The sequence below is a fragment of the Periplaneta americana genome, chromosome 6 (genome assembly GCF_040183065.1).
Source record: "Periplaneta americana isolate PAMFEO1 chromosome 6, P.americana_PAMFEO1_priV1, whole genome shotgun sequence".
Classification (NCBI taxonomy): domain Eukaryota; kingdom Metazoa; phylum Arthropoda; class Insecta; order Blattodea; family Blattidae; genus Periplaneta; species Periplaneta americana.
In genome coordinates, this window is record NC_091122.1 from 49,230,695 (window position 1) to 49,257,389 (window position 26,695).

The 26,695-nt window shown below is 35.9% G+C and overlaps 1 protein-coding gene across 7 annotated transcripts in view; it reads right to left on the reverse strand.

Moving 5' to 3' along the window:
• cyc (basic helix-loop-helix ARNT-like protein cyc) overlaps window positions 1-26,695 on the reverse strand; it is a 542,159-nt gene that overhangs the window by 169,237 nt on the left and 346,227 nt on the right. For 2 of the 7 annotated variants that reach the window (XM_069828072.1, XM_069828071.1), the window contains one exon: window positions 5,622-5,681. The exons of the other annotated variants lie outside the window; for them this stretch is intronic. In XM_069828072.1, coding sequence (XP_069684173.1) covers window positions 5,622-5,681 — 60 coding nt within the window. The remainder of the gene's footprint in view (window positions 1-5,621; window positions 5,682-26,695) is intronic. 7 annotated transcript variants of the gene reach the window in all.

A 26,695-nucleotide genomic window follows, 5' to 3' on the forward strand; every position in this document is an offset into this window, starting at 1 on the left:
AAATGGTATTCCATATTTGTAACACTTCCTCTAGTACTTTTTGGACATTAGGAATAAGTTAAAGTGTCAATCAAACTTCGTGGATCACTATGTACAGCTCATGCATTTTGTCAAGACACTCGCGATGCGCAGTAGAGAAACAAAGTTTCTGTGGAAGGGGTAGGAGTAGAAGGGAAGGTCGAGCGTATGTCTACCGAGTTCAAGGCAAAGGCTAACCCATTCCCCTATAATTCGTAAGTAGACTCATCCGATCTCGTGCGCAGCTGTGTAGGAAGAGTGGGGGAGTGTCTTGACAAAATGCATGAGCTGTAGTATACACTGTAACTGAAATTAAATGAAGGTACAACAACACAAGTCAGACGTGAGATTGCGCCTCGTAATGTCGATTGAAGACCTCATAAACTTGTCGCCTTCTTAATACTTCGATAATGTATTTTTTTCTATCAATGTAACAAAGCTGAAACTCCCATTAAAGATAGATTAAATTAGACCTTCATTAATTATAACGGAATAGCTATTGTACGGCCTTGTGAACATCGGATCGCACAAAAAAAAGAACAAGGCCACACGGACAAACGAAGTCACATACCTCATATAAAGCCCGCAGGCTGAAGTAAGTATCACATGTTTTAAAGTGTATAAAAACCATAATTTGTATCCTTGTTCTCACATCGCACTAACAAATAAAATTTCAGTACGAACTGCAACATATCGACAATAGCTTTTCTTCCTTCGAATGAGAAAGATTCAATACACCATCTTAACATTATGTATAAATTTACAATTCATGTTATGGAGTAACTTAATCTTTATGTCCAACAGACCAAATTAAACGAGTGCATGGAAAGATAGGGTTTTCCTATAGACATGTCTATCATTGCACAGTGAACTGCCACCACTTTGCATTTTGAAAAAAAAAAAATTATAAATTTTTTTTTTAAATCGTGAAAATATTGTTTCATATAGCAGAAGGACAGTGTTTTACACATGCTAATTTTTATTATTTGTTGGTAACTCTATAGCATCTATTAGATGTTTTATGGTTGTGCTAACAGATGGAGTTACTTGTCAACAATGTGACGCTGAAGCGTGTGTTCAGGTTACTGCCCAGCGACAGTCCTGATGTATTTTTATATTTGTGATGATTGGTTAATTGATATTAAACCTGCACACTCACAATCACACTCACATTCATACAAATTTCCAGACTCTAGATACCCAGGGAATGTTTCTTCTTCAAGAAAAATTCACAGAGAGCTGAGCCCGGGAATCGAACCCGGGACCTCCTGATCTGGAAGCCAGCATGCTGACCAACAGACCACGGAGGCAGTCTAGATACAGTAATGGAGGAAAAAAAATGTTCACTATTTCCAAAATGTTACTGCTGTAAGCTGTACCTAACCCCTTAACTTCATAGAGGTAGTTTCAAATACATTGTGAAATCACTGCAACTATCCATGTAGGATTTCGGCCGAAGGTTCTTAAGTAAACACGATCTTCAATATTAAAGAGCACCTCAAAACAGAATTATTGATAAAAAATTCTCTTTGTTTTATCTGATCCCGCGCTATGCATAGTTTCCTTCCCATAAGCAGCTCTATTGGTGTACATCCATTGGCATATGTGGCAGTGTATTGCCTCAGCAAACATCTTGATAATCGAACTTTCCGAGACCGAGACCCGATAATGATCCTCCTCAACGAATTGTTCATGAACTTAGCGTTTGGCTGATCCATTAGAAGATGGATGGTACGGGGCTGTAATGACATGTTTAATCCCGTACTCGTCGCCACTATTAAATACAGTAATACCCAGATAATGAAAACAAGGAAAATATAATTATTACAGACATGGAATGCAAGATAAAAAAAAAAACAATGGCCAAAGCCCACACATCGTGACTAAGATATATAACACAACAAAATTATCTTCAAAAGTTCCTGAATTTACTTTGACTCGCTTTGAAAACGTTGTAAACGAAATGATACGATAATAAATAGCGTCCCCATCTAGGAATTCCGCTCACAAGTAATATTGTTTTTGTTGTCGGTAGTTTTGTCCTTGTTGCACTAAGGGCAGAAGCGAATTCGTACTTAACACGACATGATCATGCTCATGGGTGGGCAACTCGTGCTCTCAAATTGTCAACACAATCTCAGTGCAGGGAGAACGGATTCTGTACTAGCTGTACTGTCTGTGTGCGGTTCTTTCAAGATACAAGTTCGATCGCGTCTGCAGTAAGTGGCGGCTCGTTTTAAGTGAAAAACAATATAATTTCCAGATCATTTCCCTTCAGTTACGAGTAAAAAGAGAATTTTTTAATTAAGAAGAGAGGTAAAGCTTTTATTCTATTACACTTTCTTATGCATGACATTTTATGTTACAAATAAACAGTGAAGGTTTTAGTAAAGCAATACTGTCTCCATCTGCTTTAGAACAACTAAAGGTAAAAATGGGATATCAAATATCATTAGCAAGTTGTGCGTGCGAGTTACAGAATTGCAAGACATATAGCCTAATCGACTAGCTAAGAACATTTATGGATAAATTTTAAATGTGGCAGTATCATGTCGAACAAAGACAACTTCACTTTCTTTGACTATAAACTATCTTGAAGAGTGATAAGAAAATCTTCTTATCAAATGTGAGACCCTAATTCAAGACCTACAGCAGAATTCACTGCTAAGTTTGGAGAAACAGTGACAATTGACAAGGAATCGAAATTTTTCTGAAATCTTATTGTCTTACGTCGATAGAAAATGATGAAAATTTATAGTCTGAATTAATAAATCTACAGAACAGCACGCCACTCAGATTCCAGCAAAATCAGGAATCGAACTGTTCGTAATGTTGCCTAAGTCAGTATTTCCAAATATACTCTTTGCTTCCATATATACCTTATGTGCTTGAGGCAGAGTTTAATACAAGAAAGAAGTATAAAAGCTCTCGAAGTAAAGAAAGAGCTCAGAAGTAAGCTTATTTCATCTGCCGTGACATGTAAAAAATACTTCCTTGAATTTGTGATTGTTTGCGATACAGACTATTACTTTTCTGAGAACAGAGGAATACTCTATAATGTATAAAAACTTGTAAATTCTAGCGTTCTACGTTTCAAATAAGACATATAATAAGAAATATTAACAAATAGTGTAATAATAAATAAGTGTTGCAGCTATATTTGTTGTATCTTGAAAAGGTTCTATTCAGTTTGTGTTTCCAGTACTAAACTAATTTACAAAGCTAGAAAATAATATAATTTTGTTATGTGTTCAGGTATAGTCTGTCTAAAATTACTATAATGATTGTACCATGCGTCATTCTGAAATTCAAATCATTGAATAGATATCACGATCACCTGCATGAGCCGCCAGAGCGCACCGCGGCTTTTGCAGCGAAATTACAGGGATATCATTTTATTTTTACTTCAATTTTTATTGTACCTGAGTTTTTGAATGTACTTCACTCTCCCCCTTCTACTAATGGAGTTTCAACTGTTCTCCAGACAGAATCAAGGCCGCTTATAGTAAACAGCACTGAGTTACTGCGTACAGTACGTTCCAGAAATATGTTCGCGTTTTCCAGTGACGAAATAACTTTTTAATATTGAATCATATTTTCGCAAAGGTACTGTCCGTTTGCCTACGTCGCATCCCGATTTCCCCCACCAGCTTCTGCACTGCCCTCTGTAAAACCAGGCCTGTCTTAGCTCTTTTCTGAAAACATTAATTTCTGTTAGGAATTGGACGTTTACGTAATATTATACAACTGTTTAAAATAACTTAAATAAAAGGGCCTCGTTAAGTAATTAACTGTCACGTGATTTCCCTCCTTTCTACGATCCTGCGGCATAACCACTTGAACGGGCAGTAGATAACATGTCTGAGTAATTTTATCTGTGCGGGTCGGGCAGAAGTGAAGAATGAATTTACAGTACATAAGGTACTCTTTTATAGAGTAGGTACAGAATTATTTTAACATGAGTTACTAGTACGAAGGACGAAACTGGTAATTGGAATTAGATGCAATAGTCTATATGCGATAATATGCACAAAAGAACTGAAGCCTGTAGGCTATCGAAATGAACGGCTACCATTTTCAAAAATGTGTTTAAATATCCATATTATGATTATTTTTCAATTGAACTTCATTCCCTATATTGTACGCTAATGCGCTGTAGACAGTATAATGTACAGTGCATAATGAATACGTTCGCATGGACAGCTCAGTTCGTGAGTAAAAACACTTATTCTTAAGGGGAGCAGGTACTGCCTATCTCGACAATGTTAAAATCACAAAATTCAGGTACGCATAGCTCAGAAACTACTTGAGATAGAAAAACAATTTTTACAACATTCTATTTTTTAAAACAAAATGTATTATTGTATCTTTAAAATTGTGATCTCAAAAAAATAACATGTGATTAAAATTTAAAAAAAAAATTAGGTCACAATAAAAAAAATTTATCAATTATAGGAATTGAATGTACTTAATGAAATTATTCCAATACATAGAAAAAGGTTATAAATATAACATGTAAAAATTTCAAATCTCTATGTTCAATGGTTTCAGAGCTACGCGTACCTGAATTCTGTGATTTTAACATTGTCGAGATAGGCAGTATCTGCTCCCCTTAATACAGTACTGCATTTTGATTAAATAAAAACCTAATGAAAATTATCGAATTCAAAATCGCGATATTTCCTAGTTTACGTAAATTGATGAAGTACTTTTCTTCCCTTCTATACCTAGTAAAGTGGTTTGTTTGTGTTTTACGCCAGTATCATCGAACTCCAGTTGTGGAAGGGGGTAGCGAACGGTTTTTCCGGTTCTCTGAAGGTATAGCCAAGTTAATATTAAAAATGTTAGTAAAAATAAAATGATGTCCCTATACAAACAACTTGTGACTGCTGCGGCTGGCTCCGTTTGTCTTCCTCTCTTTCAAGGTTTTTTATCACTTTGGGAGCACGAGTTGCCCATCCATGATCATGCTTAATGGAACAACGGCGGAATGCCGGTAGCGGAAACGAAAATAACCATAGAATACAGTGCCCTATATTGTTCCCTCTGATTGAGGTACTGGGTGATATGTACAGATATGGAATTAAAATTTGGAGCGAGTCTTGACGGGAGTCCACCTGTATGAAGGCAACAATTTCACACTACTGTCCACAAGTATCATATACAGGGTGTTTCCGGGCTGGTATTACTAACTTTCAGGGATGCTGGGGAAGGGCATACTGTATGTATCAATTTGAGATAAGGAACCCTGGTCCGGAAATGACTGAGTCGAAAGTTATAAGCAAAAATAGTTGTATAGGAATGAAATTGTAATTTGGCACCACGTGCCCTCCTTCTCTTAATCTTTGGAACAGTTGTGGAAAGATGGTATGGGCCGGATGTCTCCTACGTGGGTAGGCTACTTGTACCCGCTACAATCTATGAGCTTGTCTACTGTTCCCATTGGCTCATCCGTATTCGAAAATAATGTCTACATATTCAGCTCTCGTGTACTCCTCCATTTCACTAGGACTGATCGACTGGACACTGCAACTTGTACACATACACTGCTGTCTACAGATGTCCATATCAGGTTCGACCATGTCCGTTACACATTACGCTACCTGCATTGCTTTAGTGTAGATTCCTGTCCCCATCCCTCAGACAGCGCACTGAATGGAATACTGTAAGTAGACAACGTAAACAACGTCAGATGAATACAGTATGTGTAAGATGTACAGATAAATACACATAAATAAGGTGTACACAGGAATAAAATTATTTCATTTCCACACAATTATTTTTGCTTATAACTTTCGACTCGGTCATTTCCGGACCAGGGTTCCTTATGTCAAATTGATACATGTGTCCTTCCACATCATCCCTGAAAGTTAGTAACATTCGCTCGGAAACACCCTGTATACAGGGGCTCTTGTTTACTGCATATGTGCAGTGTGGGAACTCCAAATTTTATTTCTGTATCTGCATATCTATTTTCAGGCAGAACATCTCATTTGAAGATATGTGTCAGAGGAAGAACAATATTATTTGTATGCATCTGAGGTCTGATTAGTGTAATATATATGGAATATGTAACGTAGTCGGCTATGTATGCAATGGAGGGAGAAAGGAACTGGCCACCCTATCCCATTATCTCCTGGCCTAGTTGCCTTCTTGTGAGGTTCAGACCTGTCTTCGGACAGATGACGAAACAACCTACTGTATATTGGTTCTTCATTTTTCTATATCGGGGAGAGTTGGGTAGTATCGGACATCGGGTAATATCGGACAGTGAGTTTCTTTCATCTACAACCAGATGATAGTACCTGAATTACATGGTTACGTTTCTATGATGTCGCATACAGTTACGTAACCACGTCATTCAGGTACTACCATCTCTGGTAGATGAAAGAAACGCACTGTCCGATATTACCCGATGTCCGATACTACCCAACTCTCCCCTACACTTTTAGCACTTATACAATATCACTGATTAAATTGCAAACTTCTTTACCGTGTTAATATTTAGTATTTACCTTGCTTGATTAATTTCAAAGTCTTGTGCTTCATTGTCTACTAGTTTCCACTAGCTAGTGGACAATGAAGCACAAGACTTCGAAACTAGTCAAGCAAGATAAATAGTAAATATTAAAAAAATTTGCAATTTAATCAGTAACCTATATCGGTCAAAAGAAACGATGTAACTCTTATTGAGCTATTGACTGAAACTCATCGAAAGAAAAACAAGAATGTTACGTATAAAACAGTGTGTTAGAGGTTATGCTGACATAGACTGCGAGAAGAAAATATACCAAAGCCATTATGTGAATGCAAAGAACAGAACACTAAATGGCTAAATGCGACTGAGGTGTGACAGAAGGAAATGCAAGTGTGACATTGACCAGTAACTCAGAGAAGACGTCCGACAGGAATTATGAAGCTCTGGAAATGCAGTGGGGTGGTAAGCCATGGGCATTACTCACAAATTAGATTAACAGACAAAGCAAACTGCTTCTGACGCTCTTCCGTTCGGAAATAGTCTATAATTAATCTTATGTATATGCTAATTATTATCATATATTCTAACATAAGAAAGACTGGGCGCTGAACATTCTTAAAAAAATCACGAAGCTGACATAAAACTTCTGATTGTGCGTTTTACGCTTTTTGCTACAGTTCTATTCCTTTATTATGTTGAGAATTATAGTATTGTACACATTGATAACTTCACGCGAACGTCTCTTAGCCAATGAACAAGCTTATTGATACTGAAATGACCAATGAGAATTGTTCTACTCTGAAAATCTCAAAAGCATGATGCTAAAAACTAATATCTGACACCATAGAGAAGGCCGTATGGCCTTCATTATTATTATTATTATTATTATTATTATTATTATTATTATTATTATTATTTATTTTTTTATTTTTATTCTTGGCTTATTTCATTTCAAGGAGCTTCCTATTCCTCTCATCTTTGCTTTCGATTCGATTATTGCTCTCGAAGTTATTGGCGGCTAGTATGAAGCGCTAAGCGAACATGGCAAGATTTGACGTGAAAATATGAAACGAAATAATTAGCCTAAAAATGTCCCGTTAAGGACAAAGGTCTTGTCATATAGAAGGAGAGCTATAGAGGGAGCGGTGAGCTACTCCGCGTAATAGATGCTTGGAATTGTTCACATGGTTCACATTCTGCACTGTTTTGATATTGTTCGCTTGTTTCTGTCGCACTGGTTTTAGTCGCTGTTCATTTGTCTTCTTAGGTTTTTCCAATCTTCCCTATTTCTCGCTCTGGTTGACCAATGGCTTCCTACACGTTCACTGAAGAGGTCGGCCCATCTTCTTCTTGGTCTTCCGCGTGATCTCTTGCCAATGCGGGGATCCCATAGTGTGACTTTCTGCGTCCATCTTCCGTCTCTAAGTCTTGCAACATGGCCTGCCCCCTTCCATTTGGTGTTGGTGGCTTGCAATGCTGTATCTTCAATTGTTGACAACTTTTGTAGCACTTCGTTTGGAACTCTGTCCCTCAGTGATAAGTAGACATCGGATTTTTAGGCACTAAAAATTGCAGTTTTAGGCGCCTAAAATAAGCTCAAAATTTGTAAAATTAGGCTCTATTTTAATGAAAATAGGCATTTTAGGCACATCAAGGTATCATACTTATTTCTTTCACTGAAATTTTTAGATATACACTAAAATACGCACAAAAAAGTATGTTTAAACATTAAAAAAGAATACTATATTATATTTATAAACAGAGCTGCACAAATTTAATATATTGAAACTAATGAAATAATGATTATTGATATCAAGATTACTCATTTTAAGTTATTGAAATTCAGTTCCATGCTCAGACTTTATTATAATTATCTGCACAGTACACCACCAGAATTTTTTCTAAATTCTCCACAGTTAACCTTTGCCTTTTGTCACTGAGAATCATTTTGAAAGCAGAAAAACTTCTTTCAATTGAAACTGATGTGAGAGGCGCAAATTTTAAATTAGGTACAATAGAAACATCAATACTTACTGGAACATTTACACTTTCCCCCGATATCACTCTTGATACTTTTTCCAACAATGAAAATCCTACATTCTTATTTAATACGTTGTCCCACTTATTTTTAACTTTTTTCCCAGTTTCGCCCAAAGCAGAATGTATGTTCACTTGAGCTTCCTTTACTATTGCTATTTGGCTACAAAGAGATTGTTTTTCACGTTCTAATTGTTCAATGCTTGCAGGTATGAAAGAAAAGTTTGATGTTATGTAGCCAATATCGTTTTTCACTCGTGAGTCATTCAGACAATCTTTCACTGCTTTCACACACGCTGCACTATCAGTTTCAGGTAATTTATCAATAACTGTGACCACTTCTTTAAAATACTTAGAATAATACACCACTGACTGAATCCAGGTTCCCCATCGTGTAACAACCGGCTGAGGTAGGAATGGGATATCTGGAAAGTTCTCTCTGAATATTGAAATCCTGGATGGGGCTTTACAAAAACATTTTTTTGTGTTAGAAATAAACGAATTGACAAGAGGAAATTCATTCCGGATTGTTTCAGAAACCCTGTGAAGGCCATGTGCTAGACAGGTTACATGCGTGAGGTTAGGATAAAATGTTTTAAGAAGTGGAGCTGCAGCAACCATGTATGAGGCAGCATCACTACAAAACAACAGAACTTTAGAATCGTCTATATTACCTGAGTATAAAGACTGTAGGTCTTTATTTACAAAATAAGCAATGGCTTGGCTATTCACTTTCGAAAGTTCCTTAACACATACGAGGTGTGGAATCGAAGGTCCAGCAGGACTAAGTTTTCCTACTACCATATTTGCTATATACCTATTCATAGGATCTGAGGTTTCATCCACAGAGACCCATATGTAAGAATCACCTATATCCTCCCGAATGGAAGCTAAAGTTTCATTGTATATTCTGTCTAAGTAATTTTTTCTTAGGGTCGACTCAGATGGGATATTTTGTTTGCAGTATTTTTGTAAAAACTGTCTTAAAACCGGATTTTCAATTGCATTCCAGGGAATGTTAGCAGCAACAAACGCTCTGGTTAAATCAGCATAGAAATTGCTGCTGAGATTGGATGAAGTAGGCTGTGTTAACAAAGTTTGTTGCAGTTGATTTTTCTGCTGAGCTTTGGCCTTATGAGCCGCTCCTTGCACATGCTGCTTTAAGTGGCACTTCTTTTCTTGCGAAATCTAAAAATGTAAAGTAAACTGAATTAAAATAAAATCCTAATTGTTGTATTGCCGTATTTCTATCACAAAGTTAGTGGGTTCGAACAATCAAAATTTTAATGACCTGCAAATACTTTAACTATCGGAATTTAAAAGGTTAAAGTGTAGTGGTCTTAAAGAGAATTATACCTCAGGATAGCTCAGTCAATGTATAAATATTATAGGCCTACTCATTAAAATTAATAGAATTTATATATTTCAACTATTGTTACATACCTGTTTGCTACAAATCTTGCAGAATATTATTTTTCCATCATAAGTGAATTCTGAATATTCTGTTAGCCATTGCCGGATCAATGTAGATTTTGCACTTATATTTTTCGGCATTATCGCGTTAAACTTCACAGGAAAACGTCCTACCGCTCAAAACTTCTCAACACAAAAAATAAGGTGAGGGAAAGAGCAACTGTTAACGAGCATTCAAATGAACCGTTGTTATTGAGATTCAATTGGACAAAAATACAAAGTTCCACTTATTGTTGCATTTCCTGGTAGTGTTAACACTAGGAGGGCCATTCTTTTAAATATTTTGTAACGGTTTACCCTACTAATTCGCAGTTTTACGACTTTTCATAAATATTTCAAAAACACTCTTTCTCCAAAAATTGTGATTTTATGACACTCTGAAGGGCAGTACAGCTAATCGGTTTCAGACCGAAAACAGTCATTTTTATAGTATAGTATATCTCTGAATCGGTAGCAGCACATGTTGTGATTGTTGCCTGCTTCAAAACTAAGGTTGGTTCTTTGTCGGCATTTATGCCTCCAAACATGTTAAATTCGGTGAAATCTATTGCGAGTGTCGTGAGATTCAAAACATTTTGTTTCCTTTATCAATGGTTTCATGGCCGGTGTGAAGCAAACTTTCCACTTTTTAAATGCCTTAAATTTCGCAGTGAATGCATGTATAAATTATAAAAAGTAAGAGTAAAATGCGAAACTTTACAGTGAGTTAGGCATTTTTAGGCGAATATTAACAAATTAGGCTCTAATAACCGTTTTAGGGCATTTTAGGGCACTATAGAACTCTTTGAATACCTTTAAATTTCCATGAAACACAAATATTAATAATTATTTTTACTTTTCTCCTAAAGAAACAAAATAGGCATTTGCCCTAGAATCCGATGTCTGGTGATAAGCCTAGTATCCTTCTCAGCATTTTCCTTCGACATATTTGGAGGTTGTTACGAAGTTTGGCAGTGAGAGACCATGTCTGGCACCCATACAACAGCACAGGAGTTACGCAGGTCTCCAATATTTCTATTCTGAGTTTTTTGCTGAGTGTTCTCTCCAGTGAAAATATAGTAAGAATAAATGAAACTACAAACACTAAAAGAAATAAATGAGGGTAAAACTTCAGTCGGCTGGGGGATCATTGTACTAACTACACAATCTGGTTGGATAGTCGTTCATCTCTGCTCGAGCACGTGAACGTGAGGCCAGCAACTGGTTGGTGGATCTTAGCCCTTCATGGGATGCAGTCACAGATTGTTGCGGGAGTCAACTTAGGCGAACGTGCGATATCCAGGGATACCCGAGATCATACGAGAGTGGGTGCTCGAGAAGGAAAGCTATCATTTCAGGTAGGAGAAAGAGAAAAGTGGCGATGGTAGCTAGAGAAGAAGTGAACAATCCATGCAGTAAGTTTTATCGAAAATTCGTTCAAAATAAAATTATTATTTTCAAATATAAATAAATAAAACCTTTTCACAATAACGTGTTATGAAATTCTATTATGGCCACACATGTTTTCTCATGAACTTCATGTCTGCAGGAAGTTGATACATATTTATAATCTCTAATTTCACAGGAAAAATATTTCAATGCACTCGTGCAGTAGGATTCAGAAACTATATGGCTGAATTTCATACGTGCAAAATAGTTTTCACAGATAATTTAATTTCAATTTTAAACTATCAACACTTATGATTTTACTGCTGATAGTAGGCCTACATATTTTCATTATCATGCTACAGCGACAGTTTTCACAATTACGCGCAACTGTTACATTCCCACGAGCACAAGGTCTTTTTTTACATTAGTCTATGTACCGGTATCTGTTTTCGAGGGAAAAGTTATTAAGAAAAAAAAAATACCAGCGAGATTTGGAACACAAAATCTTCAAAACATACGCAGATATATGCCTCTATTATTTTACTTGGTTATTTAACGACGCTGTATCAACTACGAGGTTATACAGGGTGGAAGGTAACCTTTTACAATCCTGCTCAAAAATTAGATTTTATCTCATGTACGATGATAGAGTAAGCTATGTATGACCATGTTACAGTAGTATTTGGATGGAAAATAACACACATTTCGAATAAATCGCGTTAATAGTCGTGTACATATTGCATGGGAACAAGGCTGTGACAAGCTGGCAACACTGTTTCTTACGTACGCAAAACATGTGGCCGAGCTAGGTGTACGTGTATTGTAATTGAGTTGGACATCAACTGTGTGATTCTCAATGTAAAATCATACTGTATTTAAAGGATTAATTTTGTTTTATGCATCATTTTTCATTCTACTGTATTATTGATGAAATTGCCTTAAAATGTAACGGAAATTACGTGTTTGTTCGCACTAAATTTAGTGATGAAAGGATACAATAACGAACGTTTCATCATAGATAACGAATAACATAGTTCATGTAATTAACATGTTACGATTACATAAATTTTGATTTGACTGCATTCTCAACAGATGTTTTTGTTTACAAAATGTGTACATCCTCCCAAAACCCCTGCAGCGCACTTACTATGCTGGGGTGCAATGATCTCGCGAAGTAAACACAGCTACTGTCTACAACGTTGCAATATTGCAACATTCGTTTTCTTGAAACATAACAAAAACTATTGGTCGTATGAAAAAATATTATTTGTCAAAACGTTCCCAAATGACATGATCTGTTATGTGTGTGAAGGATTGTAAAAGATTACCTTCCACTCTGTATATGCCTCTATTAATAATCACCATTTCTCCTATTGAGATTCTGGCTGATATGTACATTATTATCAGGCAGTACATCTCACTTGACGATATGTGTCAGAGGAAGAAGAATTGTTTGTATGCATCTGAAGTCTGACTAGTGTAACATGTAGCTAGTCGGCGACGTATACACTAGAGGGGGGAAGGAACTGGGCACCCTACGCCATTATCTCCTGGCCTAGTTGCCTCGTAAGTGGTGCCTTCTTGGTATCACTTGTGAGGTTCAGACCTGTCTTCAGACGTTGACTAAACAACAACAATAATCACCAACAAACACAAAAATAAATAAAGCGACTATCAATAAATATGTATCGAGTTCAGGATAAAATGACATAGTATCATCGTTGTCTAACTTAATTATAATTTCTAAGGCTACTGTCAAGTAATTACCTGAGAGCTGTTATTTCAACAGACCAAGGTCTTCTTTTATATTATCTTCTACGTCTAAATGAAACAACAAAATGTAACACCAAAATAGACATTACGTATATAATGGATCCGGTTATTCGAGATGGAATAATCTAGCCAAATGTTATTTCTACTAATAATATTGTCCGGAAATTTCATTTAACTATTTTAACTCGTGTTTTTGTCATGAGAAAACTACTTCTCGACCTGATGTTTCAAAATATTTAACATGACAAGAAACATTCGTTATGTTCAAATAAATTAAAGAAAAACTGTCAGAAATGATATAGTTTATATTACAGCAGAATAGAATGAGTGGAATTAAGAAGATTTTTAATGTCACAAGACGTAGAATAACTCTTCTCGGGTTCTCAGCCAGGTGAGTTGGAGATTTGCTTCCAAGCTTTCGATGGCTAGCTCTGCCATCTTCTTCAGGGATGAAGTGATGTGGGAACGAACGAACGAATGAAAGGGGACGAAGAAAGAATGAATGATGTTTAAAATGGCAGGCAGGGTAAGCATCCCATGCCTCCATTGGTTCCTCGACATGCAATTCGCTAACTTTAGATCGAGGTACCCAGCATGTCTAGCCGGTATATATGTAATAGTAGGACTTCCCGCTGCAGGCCAATCAGGAGTTAGTTCCTAGTCCCGATCGCCAGGCGCATTCTGATTGGTGGAAGCGGTAGCCAATCAGGAGGTAGTTGCTGGTCTCGACTGTCTGCCGTGTGCTGGTGGTCTAAGCGTATTGATGGCAGGTTTCCATGCTGTACTCAGCTGTAGACCCCCGTCTCTGTTAAAATTATTGCCATCTAGCTGGATTTCGATGGATTCCTTGATGACCAAGTCCCAGTAACCTGATGTCTTGTCCAAGATGGTGGTGGCGCCGAAATCTATCTTGTGACCCGTTTCTAGACTGTGTTGGGCTACTGCAGACTTATCGGGTAATACAGTCTTATGCTGCGTTGATGTTCCTTGTAGCGTTCCATAATGGTGCGTCCCGTCTGCCCGATGTAGCATTTCCCACATTCACAAGATATTTTGTAGACACCAGGTGTCCTAAGACCAAGGTCGTCCTTAACTGGTCTCAGCAAGTTCTGAATCTTTGTGGGCGGCTTATGGATGGTCATTCACAAGACGTAGTTTGTACCAAGAAATAAAATTTCCAATTACATTTGAGGTTGGAATTTAAGGATAAAGTAAATAGCATTAATGCAAAGTCTGGAAACACAAGTGTCCCTACGCCATGCTATCATCCACTTCAATATTGGCTGAAAGAGGCAAGGATACTCGCTCAAGAGGCATTGTAAACATTACGGCACTTCTTTCCCCCCTACATAAGAATCCTGTAAGAACTTTCTAGCAACTTTTCAGTTGACAATAAGCGATGTATTGACATTCCACGTAGTTTCTTTCATACAGTTCACACAGATATAGAGGTCTGTTAGTTTCAAGGAAACTTGTCTCAAATACACGTATCACTAAAATTAAAGTTCTTTGAAAAAGTTTTCGTATTATATGCACAGAATAAACCACATGTAATTTCTTAATAGTCCGAAAATGATATTGCTTTTTACTTAGAGAGAGAGAAATAAATCGTCAGGCCTTAATTAAGGATGACCACGAGGATCCGGAAATTAATAGCATATAATATATTTAATTAAATATGAGTATTGTTATAAAAATACAATTTAATAATTAAGCACCACTGATTATCAATTATAAAATAAAATCTCAGAAGATGACTTTAAAATTATACTTATAAATAAAATATTTTATTTAAAATTAGCATATCCTTAATTAAGGCCTTCTGAGTAGTATAAATGTAATTGTATAATCTGCAGGGAATCTTTAAGAATTTGCGAGATGATTTTTTGAATTTCAAAAGATGATGAAGATAATTGTTTTAAAAAATTATATGTAAATTTGGTAAAGAACTCCAAGCACCAAAAACTAAACCTGTCACTGACCAATTGAAGAGAGGGATGTTATACTTGGCACTAAGGTAGAGAATATAAGGTTCATAAATGGCCCTCTTTTCATGATCAACCTGATGAGCTTGGTTTAGATCTCTCTCCATGAGTATAGTCGGATCTATGATAATAGCCTTTTGTTGGTAGTTCGGAGTGGAGGCTAATTACAAAAATTAGTAATGTTCATAAAATTCATAACGTAGCAGGTTTTATTAAAATTTCATTATCTAAAACTAAAACGTACGTACGTACTGGGTTTTAAGGAACCCGGAGGTTCATTGCCCCCCTCACATAAGCCCGCCATCCGTCCCTATCCTCAGCAAGATTAATCCATTCTCTATCATCATATCCCACCTCCCTCAAATACATTTTAATATTATCTTCCCATCTACGTCTCGGCCTCCCTAAAGGTCTTTTTCCCTCCGGCCTCCCAACGAACACACTATATGCATTTCTGGATTCGCCCATACGTACTACATGCCCTGCCCATCTCAAACGTTTGGATTTAATGTTCCTAATTATGTCTGTGAAGAATACAATGCGTGCAGTTCTGTGTTGTGTAACTTTCTCCATTCTCCTGTAACTTCATCCCTCTTAGCCCCAAATATTTTCCTAAGCACCTTATTCTCAAACACCCTTAATCTCTGTTCCTCTCTCAAAGCGAGAGTCCAAGTTTCACAACCATACAGAACAACCGGCAATATAACTATTTTATAAATTCTAACAGATTTTTTGACAGCAGACTGCATGATAAAAGCTTCTCAACCGAATAATAACAGGCATTTCCTATATTTATTCTGGGTTTAATTTCCTCCCGAGTATCATTTATATTTATTACTGTTGCTCCCAGATATTTGAACTTCTCCACCTCTTCAAAAGATAAATTTCCAAATTTTATATTTCCATTTCGTACAATATTCTCGTCACGAGACATAATCATATACTTTGTCTTTTCGGGATTTACTTCCAAACCTATCTCTTTACTTGCTTCAAGTAAAATTTTCGTGCATTCCCTAATCGTTTATTATCTAAAGCTATAAAAAAAATAGAGATATCGCTTTACAGACCATGAAGAAGTATGAGGAGCATAGCTATACCTCAAGGACAAATTACACCTGTCAGCATGGGTTTTGCTGACTATAAACTAAACAGTGTTTCTTGTCAACTTTTCCGAGCTGATTACGAATATAAAATTAGTTTTTGCCTATCGCGTCAAGAGTTTTTCATAAATCTTATATTTTCATTTTATGTAGGGTAGATGAGGGAGTAATTGTAAACAAATTCTGTGAGAAATACAAAACTGTCAAAATAAAAATTTTAATTCGGGGAATATTTAAATTAACATGTTGGCTAACCTACAAAGCAGTTTGGCGCCAAATAGGAGTAACTGCTTAGTTGTGAACGAATGTTTTGTAAGAGTCTACAAAAAAAAAGTTGAGAAAGAATTTTGCTACACCTTCATTTTTGGCATTGTAAGTAAACGTACATTGCTATTTTTTTTTAAGAATATGTTGTTTTTATCAGTAATGTAGAGTAGTTAACATTTATTACAATGATTTTGAGATCTCCCATAACCTCAGTTCATTAAATTATGACGTGTTTACATTTTCCCCATAGTTTGATTTGCTTGGGGGTAATTGTAAATATGTTTTACTATGGTTACATTTCGTATTTTTCAATAATCAAAATGCCAAGAAATTGTATTAGAAAGAGACTCCCACCCAACTACACTGTAGAGGATTTAGAGAGGGTTGTCACAGATGTGAAAAATAGTAACTACAGTTATCGTGAAGCTCAGGAGAGGTGCGGAATTCCTATATCCGCCATATGTCATAGGTTAAAGGGACGAAATGCACCAGTTACCAAAATTGGAGTTGGAAGAAGTACAGCTCTTTCTTCTGAAAAGGAAGAAAAAATGTTCAGTGTCTGATAGTCCGTGCGAAAATTGGTGTTTACAATTACCCCATCTCAAAGGGGTAAATGTAAAACAGGTGGGGTAAATGTAAACTAGCAATTAAAAGATGAAAAAAGTCAATCTTATTATTTTAAACCCATTTTCAGGGAAAAGAAAGATCTAAAAATAACACAATGTTTCTTTGTCATGCTTACCGTTACTGAGGGCTGTGTAATGTTGAAATATATTTTAAATCAGTGCAAAGTGTTTACTATTACCCTGGTCTACCCTATAAAATATAATTAATTTGTGTTTTTAAATGTTCGAACAAAATATTTTCCTTTAATCTCTTAAACTCATCAGTCATCACAGGAAGAATAACGCCTTAAAAAGTTTCAATGACTCTCACCTGTGCACCTGGGGTGCAGCTTCTGTTGCATTTCCCCTTATTTTAGACTTATTGAAAACACTCTGAGCCTCTACTGAACTTAAATATCACGTGTAGATATCATAAAACTTTCTCGGGATAAATACTAATCTCTCTTACAAAGTTCACTTTCTTTCGTTCGATTTACCATTCATGGAAGACAAGAAATTTTAGTGTATCTATCTTATAGAAGTAGCAAAGCAAGTACAGCCGATTATTTAGTCCTGACAGCTCAGCGACGCGAAAGAGGGGAAGTAATAGGAGGAGTGGGGAGAGTTCCGGAGTAGAGATAAGGGCGAGTGGTCGCTAAGGAATGCAGTACAGCTCAACTGTACTGGAAACACAACGCTATACCGCATGCGAGACATCCGATCGCTCTGACTGCAGGCAACAGACTAACCTGAACATCCCTTGGCGTAACTTAATGGACTCGCCCGACCCAGGCGCAGATCGCCGGCGACTATCAGGACTAAATAATCGAACTGTATTTAAGTCTCTCCAAATAATCCATGCATGTTCGTTATATTTACTTAATTAACAGAAATTTAGAGATGTTATATATATTTCAAGCGGACAGAATACACTACAGGAACAGACGCAAACACATTGTCATTGCGTAGTGACACACGTTGAGGCTTGATTTAGATGTGTCAATAAATAATTGTGAAACAGAAGCGTAATTGTGTTTGCTCAATTAGTTTATCAACAGTAATCTCACTACAGGTTTTAATTTATCTAGTGAAAATCAAAACTCGAGTGGGATTTAATTGACTATTTACACGATTAGAAGAAAGTATATGAAGATTAGAAGTAACGGAGTACTCCAACACAATAAAATATTGACTTACGAAAATACAACTGTCTTCAAATGTATTATTGTACCATCTCAACGTTACAAATATTACGCTAGATGGCAGTAGTGTGTTATGTTTAGCTGTTTTCTTGTTATCAGTTGTGCCAACTATGGAATCTTCATTGAACTACGGTTACTAGTCAAGAAGGCTTTGTTGATTCAGTTTCATTTTTATTAAAAAGTTGCATTCCACTTCAATTATCCGGATCCCAGTAATCAACGTCACTTAACAGATGATTTTCAATAAATCTTGCTATTAAACAATCTCTGATACGTGACTATTCATAATATCATATAGCAGAAGCTATAACATAACCTATAATAAACAAGTGTTACAAAAATTTTAATTAGGCATTGTGAACTAAACAAGAAAAGTTTTAATTAACGATGTTGAAATAAAAAATAAACATTAATAATTTTAAAAGGAACAATTATTGAAAGTACACTTTCAAATTTGAATGTTTTAGTGGTTGGTGGTTCAGTTGATGTTATATTGGACGTGTGCGTAAAGGACGTGGAACTCGTTGATGTACATGGTGTATTCCTCAACTTATTCAGGATTTCCGAATGGTGCTTTTCATTTATTTGTAAATAGGATTTCTGGGAAGATGCATAGCTATGACCAGTGATCTTTATTAATTCTTGTTCTTGAATGCCAATGCGAGTCATATTTGAAAGTGCTGTGCATCGACTGGAGTGGTTTGTAATTTTCTTTTTTTTTTTTCTTTTTTTTTTTTTGACGTCCAGACCAATGCAGTTTGAAATGTTGGAAAACAAAGAAACAAATGCTAGGGTAGTGATAAAAATAAACAAATGCTAGGGACGCCATAAATTGTGCGATAAGCAGCCATGATTGGTTGAAAGACGTCCTTTCGTACCGTTTTATTGGTCAAAAGTAGTGTGACGTAGTAAAAGTGTAACAGTCAATGTAATCATTTCTTAGAAATATAGTATATCACAGATCTATCTTCGAATAATAGGCTAAATATAACATAGGCACATTCCAACGAAAAAGTGATATGGAATATGTTAACAGTTCGTATACATCACAACAGAATTTTTCATAAATCGGTAATGTTGCTCCTCCACCTACTTAGATAATATGAATCCTGCTACCAATTCATACCACTCCGGCACACCCTGATCTATAAAGTCTAGGTAGGTAGTATCGTTCGTCATTTTGTTCTTTCGTTGCCGAGCTACCAGAAGAAGAATCTGTTTGCCACATCGTTAAACATTATCATGTCGTAGCTCCTATAATAATAAATCAAACGCACTGTAATTCAGCAAATAATAGAGCGGCAAATAATGTCCTCGTGTGCTTTCTGCGTACGCCAACGAAAGAGCCAAAATGGCGGGCGAATATATTAAGTATTTATCGAGCCTTAGGAAATTCATAAAATCATCATCAGCGAATTTCAAGAAGCACACGTTTAAATGTAGCTGACCTGCAAAGTGATTGGCTGCCGGAAATACGAGCGACGGGACTATAGTAACATTACACTCCGCAAGTGTGTTTGGCCTGGGGAACAGATTGTTGCCTTCGACCACGAATAGAGGTCACTGCTGTCCCCTGTCGCTCTCGGTGCAAACTTGTCCATGAGTGTAGGCGGTAGGTGAAGAAAGTATTTCGTAAATCTCAATGCAGGATATCAATGTTTTGATAAGGCCTTCCTTCAATCAGTCTTCCGCTACAAACATTAGTCACGCACTGGGGTGCCTGGACTGACGCAGTGGCTTTTGCCTAACATTTGGAAAAGGCAGCTATATTGTAATGAATGAATTGCCAGCAACAGTGCTGAATGTGCCACAGCTGTGAAAAAAACTGTTGCAGAATACCTGTCCACAGAGGGATATTGTTTACATTATAATTTTTTCTTTTTGTACTTGAAGCAAATGGAAAATCTGAAAAATTTAAAGGAAAAATTGTTCCGGGGCCGGGTATCGGTCCCGAGACCCTTCGCTTAGCCCACGAATGCTCTACCGGCTGAGCTATCCTAGAAACTATACACGACACCGTCACAATTTTTCCCTTATATCCACACAACTCTAATGGGCTGATAAGACGCCAGAACCTAACTTTGAGTGCACACAATTCTGTGTGACTTAAATTGTGACTTTCTGTTAACGCACCTCCAGTAACGAATATATTATGCAAATCTGGCTTTCAGGTAGTAGCTCCCTGTAAAGCAGGTTTGAATAATTTCAAGGAAAAATTGTTCTGAGGCCAGGTATCGATTCTATCGATTCCGGGACCCTTCGATTAGCGCACGAATGCTCTACCGACTGAGCTACCCCAGGAACTATACACGAAACCGTCACACTTTTTCCCTTATATCCACACAATTCAAATGGGCTGACAAGACGTCAGAACCCAACTTTGAGTGCACACAATTCTGAGTGACTTAAATTGTGACTTTCTGTTAACGTACCTCCAGTAACGAATATATTATACAAATCTGGCTTTCAGGTAGTAGCTCCCTGTAAAGCAGGTTTGAATAATTTCAAGGAAAAATTGTTCCGAGGCCGGGTATCGATCCCGGGATCCTTCGATTAGCGCACGAATGCTGTACTGACTGAGTTACCCCAGGAACTATACACGACACTGTCACAATTTTTCCCTTATACTACCTGAAAGTCAGATTTGCATAAATGGAAAATCCTTTCTAGAAGCAATTTCTCTACAAAGCAGAAACTAAACTTAAAATTGCAACAGGAATGGTTAGTGAAAAAGTTGGCGATAAATGGAATATTGTACTGAAAATATAATGACTTTGCAATTTTGTTCTATGTCGAATATCAGATGTTCTGAATGGACAGGATGAAGATTTGCGAGAGAAAATAAGCATACCAAATGTACATAAATTATAAGTTTGCACACATATCTTTTTAAGCATACAAGATTATTCTTTCAGGTGAACGACAAAATTTCACACCTGAAAATTAAAAAGTAAATAATTATGTACCGCTATGCTAACTACTAAAAGCGAAAAAAGAGTTGGAAAATTCAAACTGTTCTTTACAGGAAAAAAATGAAAATGTAGTATCAATTAACGGAACGTTAATTTACTTTAGATGCAATAAACAAAGCCTCTCCTATGCAATTAAATTTGTTAATATTTGTTTCGTGTATTAATGTTCTTCATTCTGTTAAGATTGTAATATTAGGTTACATCTAAATAGGTTAATATCGATGTATTTTTATTATTAATAGTACATTATGCAACGAGCCTATAATGAAGGTAATTAAGAAGCGAGTATGGATATTTATGAAACGAGCGCAAGCGAGTTTCATAATTTTCATACGAGCTTCTTAATTACCATTATAGGCGAGTCTCATACGACTTTTTATGCTCGACCATATTTCTAACTTGATATTATTAATTTTCTTTGTATCTGACCTTGACGAATGTCCCGTATGTTGTGAGATGTGCGCAGACGCGAAAGTATTGATTTTTTCCGAGGAACAGATGTTCACATTGACCTTGCTAGGCCATAAGAACCTACAGAGATAACACTGAAATTAAATTAGACATTGAAAAACGAGATGGCAAATTGAGTTTATTTGAATATTATTTACAATTAACGCTAATTATTATAGTAACAGAACATAACCTTCTGCGACAGTATTGGATTTCCAGCCTCCGTGACTTTTCGCTAATTCTCTTTCGATTGCATATCCGAGAATAATCGATACTTGCGGTTTTATAACGGTAGAAAGCTGACCTGCCATTGGCTGAACAGTTGTAACCTTAGTCGTCATTGGCTGAAAGACCTGACCTTTAATGAGTAGGTGTACCTTAATGACATGCATTAAAGGTCTGCTACCAGGTGTATAATTACTACATTCCGGCATGGTCGAGCATAAAATGATATAATGCATAAAAATAGTATTTTAGAGCATATTTTAATCTTTTTATCATCTATTTCGAAAGCCTAAATGTCCGAGATCTAACAATAACAGTAGTATTAATAATAATAATAATAATAATAATAATAATAATAATAATAATAATAATAATAGTATACTTAAAAGAAAATAAACTAAAGTATGGTAAATTAAATGAAACGGAAGATCAAGAATTCGATTCAGTGTCTCGCGTATTTCTAATCTGTGACGTAAGCCACTCGGCTAAGTCGGTAACACAGTTCAAGTTGCGATTAATGCGTAATTATGAATTCCAACGTCGTCAGTGCTTGAACAGCCATCTTCTGTGTAATATATTCTCCAAAATTTAAAAATTGGAATACTCTAAGTTACATTAAATATCTCGGTTCTAGTTCGCGACCTACTCTTATAAGATCGACAGAGCAATTACTACAAGGTCGTTCTCAGTGTTGTAATGGTTATCATTTTTTTTCCATTAGACCCGAAGTTTACGGGGTCAGACTAAGCTGGCTGCGATAGATTCTTTTTAGATATGATGAAATCTTTAGTATGGCCTCCTTCGGAAGAAAATAAAGCCGAGAGTCTTATGTCATAGATATCCGATTCATAAAATAATACTGTGGCTCATTCAGAGGATTGCCAGCTATCTTCATCCGCCAGTTGTCTGGCTCACCGATTCTTAATTATGTACACACACTGTCTCTCCAATTTTGAATATATAACTTAAAACGTCCGGAGTTTCTGAAGGAAATTTCGTGATACCACAGAGTCGCCTGCCGAACAGAGAAAAAAACAAATTATACGTCTGCCGAACAGAGGAAAACAAATTATACGTCTGCCGAACAGAGAAAAATCAAATTATTCGTCTGCCGAACAGAGAAAAACAAATTATACGTCTGCCGAACAGAGAAAAATCAAATTATTCGTCTGCCGAACAGAGAAAAAACAAATTATATGTATGCCTAACAGAGAAAAAACAAATTATACGTCTGCCGAACAGAGAAAAACAAATTATACGTCTGCCGAACAGAGGAAAACAAATTATACGTCTGCCGAACAGAGAAAAACAAATTATACGTCTGCCGAACAGAGAAAAATCAAATTATTCGTCTGCCGAACAGAGAAAAACAAATTATACGTCTGCCGAACAGAGAAAAAACAAATTATACGTCTGCCGAACAGAGAAAAACAAATTATACGTCTTCCGAACAGAGAAAAAACAAATTATACGTCTGCCGAACAGAGAAAAAACAAATTATATGTATGCCGACAAGAAAAAACAAATTATACGTTTGTCGAACAGAGACAAAACAAATTATACGTACATCTTGATTACACAACTTTTAACACTGTATCACTTCGGAATATGTATGGTAAGACTTTCCTGTGTTAAATTTCAACGTACCTCGTTTACATATTTCGACCTATTTATGGGTCATCTTCAGAAGATAGGTCGAAACATGTAAACGAAGTACGTAGAAATTTAACACAGGAAAGTCTTACCATACATATTCCGAAATTATACATCTCCCGAATGGAGAAAAAACAAATTATACGTTTGCCGAAGAGAAAAACAAATTATACGTCTGCCGAACAGAGGAAAACAAATTATACGTCTGCCGAACAGAGAAAAATCAAATTATTCGTCTGCCGAACAGAGAAAAACAAATTATACGTCTGCCGAACAGAGAAAAATCAAATTATTCCTCTGCCGAACAGAGAAAAAACAAATTATATGTATGCCGAACAGAGAAAAACCAAATTATACGTCTGCCGAACAGAGACAAAACAAATTATACGTCTGCCGAACAGAGGAAAACAAATTATACGTCTGCCGAACAGAGAAAAACAAATTATACGTCTGCCGAACAGAGAAAAATCAAATTATTCGTCTGCCGAACAGAGAAAAACAAATTATACGTCTGCCGAACAGAGAAAAAACAAATTATACGTCTGCCGAACAGAGAAAAACAAATTATACGTCTTCCGAACAGAGAAAAAACAAATTATACGTCTGCCGAACAGAGAAAAAACAAATTATATGTATGCCGACAAGAAAAAAACAAATTATACGTTTGTCGAACAGAGACAAAACAAATTATACGTACATCTTGATTACACAACTTTTAACACTGTATCACTTCGGAATATGTATGGTAAGACTTTCCTGTGTTAAATTTCAACGTACCTCGTTTACATGTTTCGACCTATTTATGGGTCATCTTCAGAAGATAGGTCGAAACATGTAAACGAAGTACGTAGAAATTTAACACAGGAAAGTCTTACCATACATATTCCGAAATTATACATCTCCCGAATGGAGAAAAAACAAATTATACGTTTGCCGAAGAGAAAAACAAGTTATACGTCTGCCGAACAGAGAAAAAACAAATTATACGTCTGCCGAACAGAGAAAAAAGAAATTATACGTGCGCCGAACAGAGAAAAAAACAAATAATTCGTTTACCGAACAGAGAAAAAACAAATTATACGTTTGTCGCACAGAGACAAAACAAGTTACACGTCTATCAAAGAGAGAAAAAACAAATTATTCGTCTGGCGAACAGAGAAAAAAACAAATTATACGTCTATCAAATAGAGACAAAACAAGTTACACGTCTATCACATAAAGACAAAACAAGTTACACGTCTGCCGAACAGAGAAAAAACAAATTATACGTCTGCCGAACAGAGAAAAAAACAAATCATTCGTTTACCGAACAGAGAAAAAAACAAATTATATGTTTGTCAAACAGAGACAAAACAAGTTACACGTCTATCAAACAGAGAAACAACAAATCATTTGTCTGCCGAACAGAGAAAAAAACAAATTATACGTCTGTCAAATAGAGACAAAACAAGTTATACGTCTATCAAATAGAGACAAAACAAGTTACACGTCTGTCGAACAGAGAAAAAACAAATTATACGTCTGCCGAACAGAGAAAAAAACAAATCATTCGTCTGTCGAACAGAGAAAAAAATAAATCATTCGTCTGCCGAAAAGAGAAAAAAACAAATTATACGTTTGTCGAACAGAGACAAAACAAGTTACAAGTCTGCCGAACAGAGAAAAAACAAATTATACATCTGCCGAACAGAGAAAAACAAATTATATTCTGCCGAACAGACAAAAAACAAATTATACGTCTGTCGAACAGAGAAAGAACAAATTATATGGTGAGGATGTGAATAATAAGCTAATATGTTGTAATCCATGCAGGGCTCAACAGAGGTTAGGACCACTAATAATGTACAGCCTAGGACAGAAAAAACTTTCCGATCGAACAAATTCTATCTTCTAGACAAGCATCATTCACACTAGTAACAAGCTTCTTACCTTAGCGGTATATGTAATGCATCTCTAATTAGAAGTGGTTTACATTTATTATGTACTCGCAACAGCAATTTTGAATCTGTTCTCACCGTGCAAGTCGTTAGACGCGCTAGCCGTTACTCCACAGGCGTGGACTGTATGTATGTATGCATGTATGTATGTATGTATGTATGTATGTATGTATGTATGTATGTATGTATGTATGTATGTGTATGTATGTGTATGTATGTATTTATTCACACTGCAGAGGGATAAATACCTGGTGGAAGTGATAACTAATTAGGCCTACACTCATTAATGACAATTAATAATAAACACAATTAATAATAACTTAATAGTAATACTAATTATAATGCTAATAATAATAGTAATAATAATAATAATAATAATAATAATAATAATAATAATATATTAACAATAAATAATAATAGTATATTAAAATTAACAAAGAGCATCCTAAATTAAATGAAGCATGATCTCTTAAAATAACATTTAAAGTAAATCTAATTTGTATCTTAATCCTAAGTTCGAACTAAAACCCACGAGTATGATATGTCCATACATGCACAAGTGCCTTTCAATACTACACTCATTTCGCTGACAACTCACTCACTGCACTGGTACTACGAAACATTCCACTGATACTATCCTGATTTCACTTCAAAAACATTTCACTGTTCAAATACTTTGCTCAACCACTAGAAACTATAATAAAATTTCACTCACACAAACACACTTCACTGATACAACACACTTCTTCACTGATAAAACACTTCAAATAACAAAACATCAATTATACCCTTTAAATAGTGTGCATAATATATCATCGTCTATTAATAAAGTCCTCAAGTATTCCTCTTGTCCCTGTAATCCCCAGTTCTCCTTACATTTCTTTCCTATTCTTCTTTTTGTCCTTATCGAGATATGTATGCATTTATTAACACTACAATTGGGAATACACCCGGTGGCAATGGTATATAATATACAATAATACCATTATAATAATACAATAATTACAGCAATAAATAAAATAAACGTAAATTTACTTCTAACTATAAATAAATAGACGCAATAAACTTAGGACTATAAATATAAACTATGCTATAATAACGCCTACAATAAGCAAAAGTAAACCTAACCTATTTCACCCAACTCTTACCAAT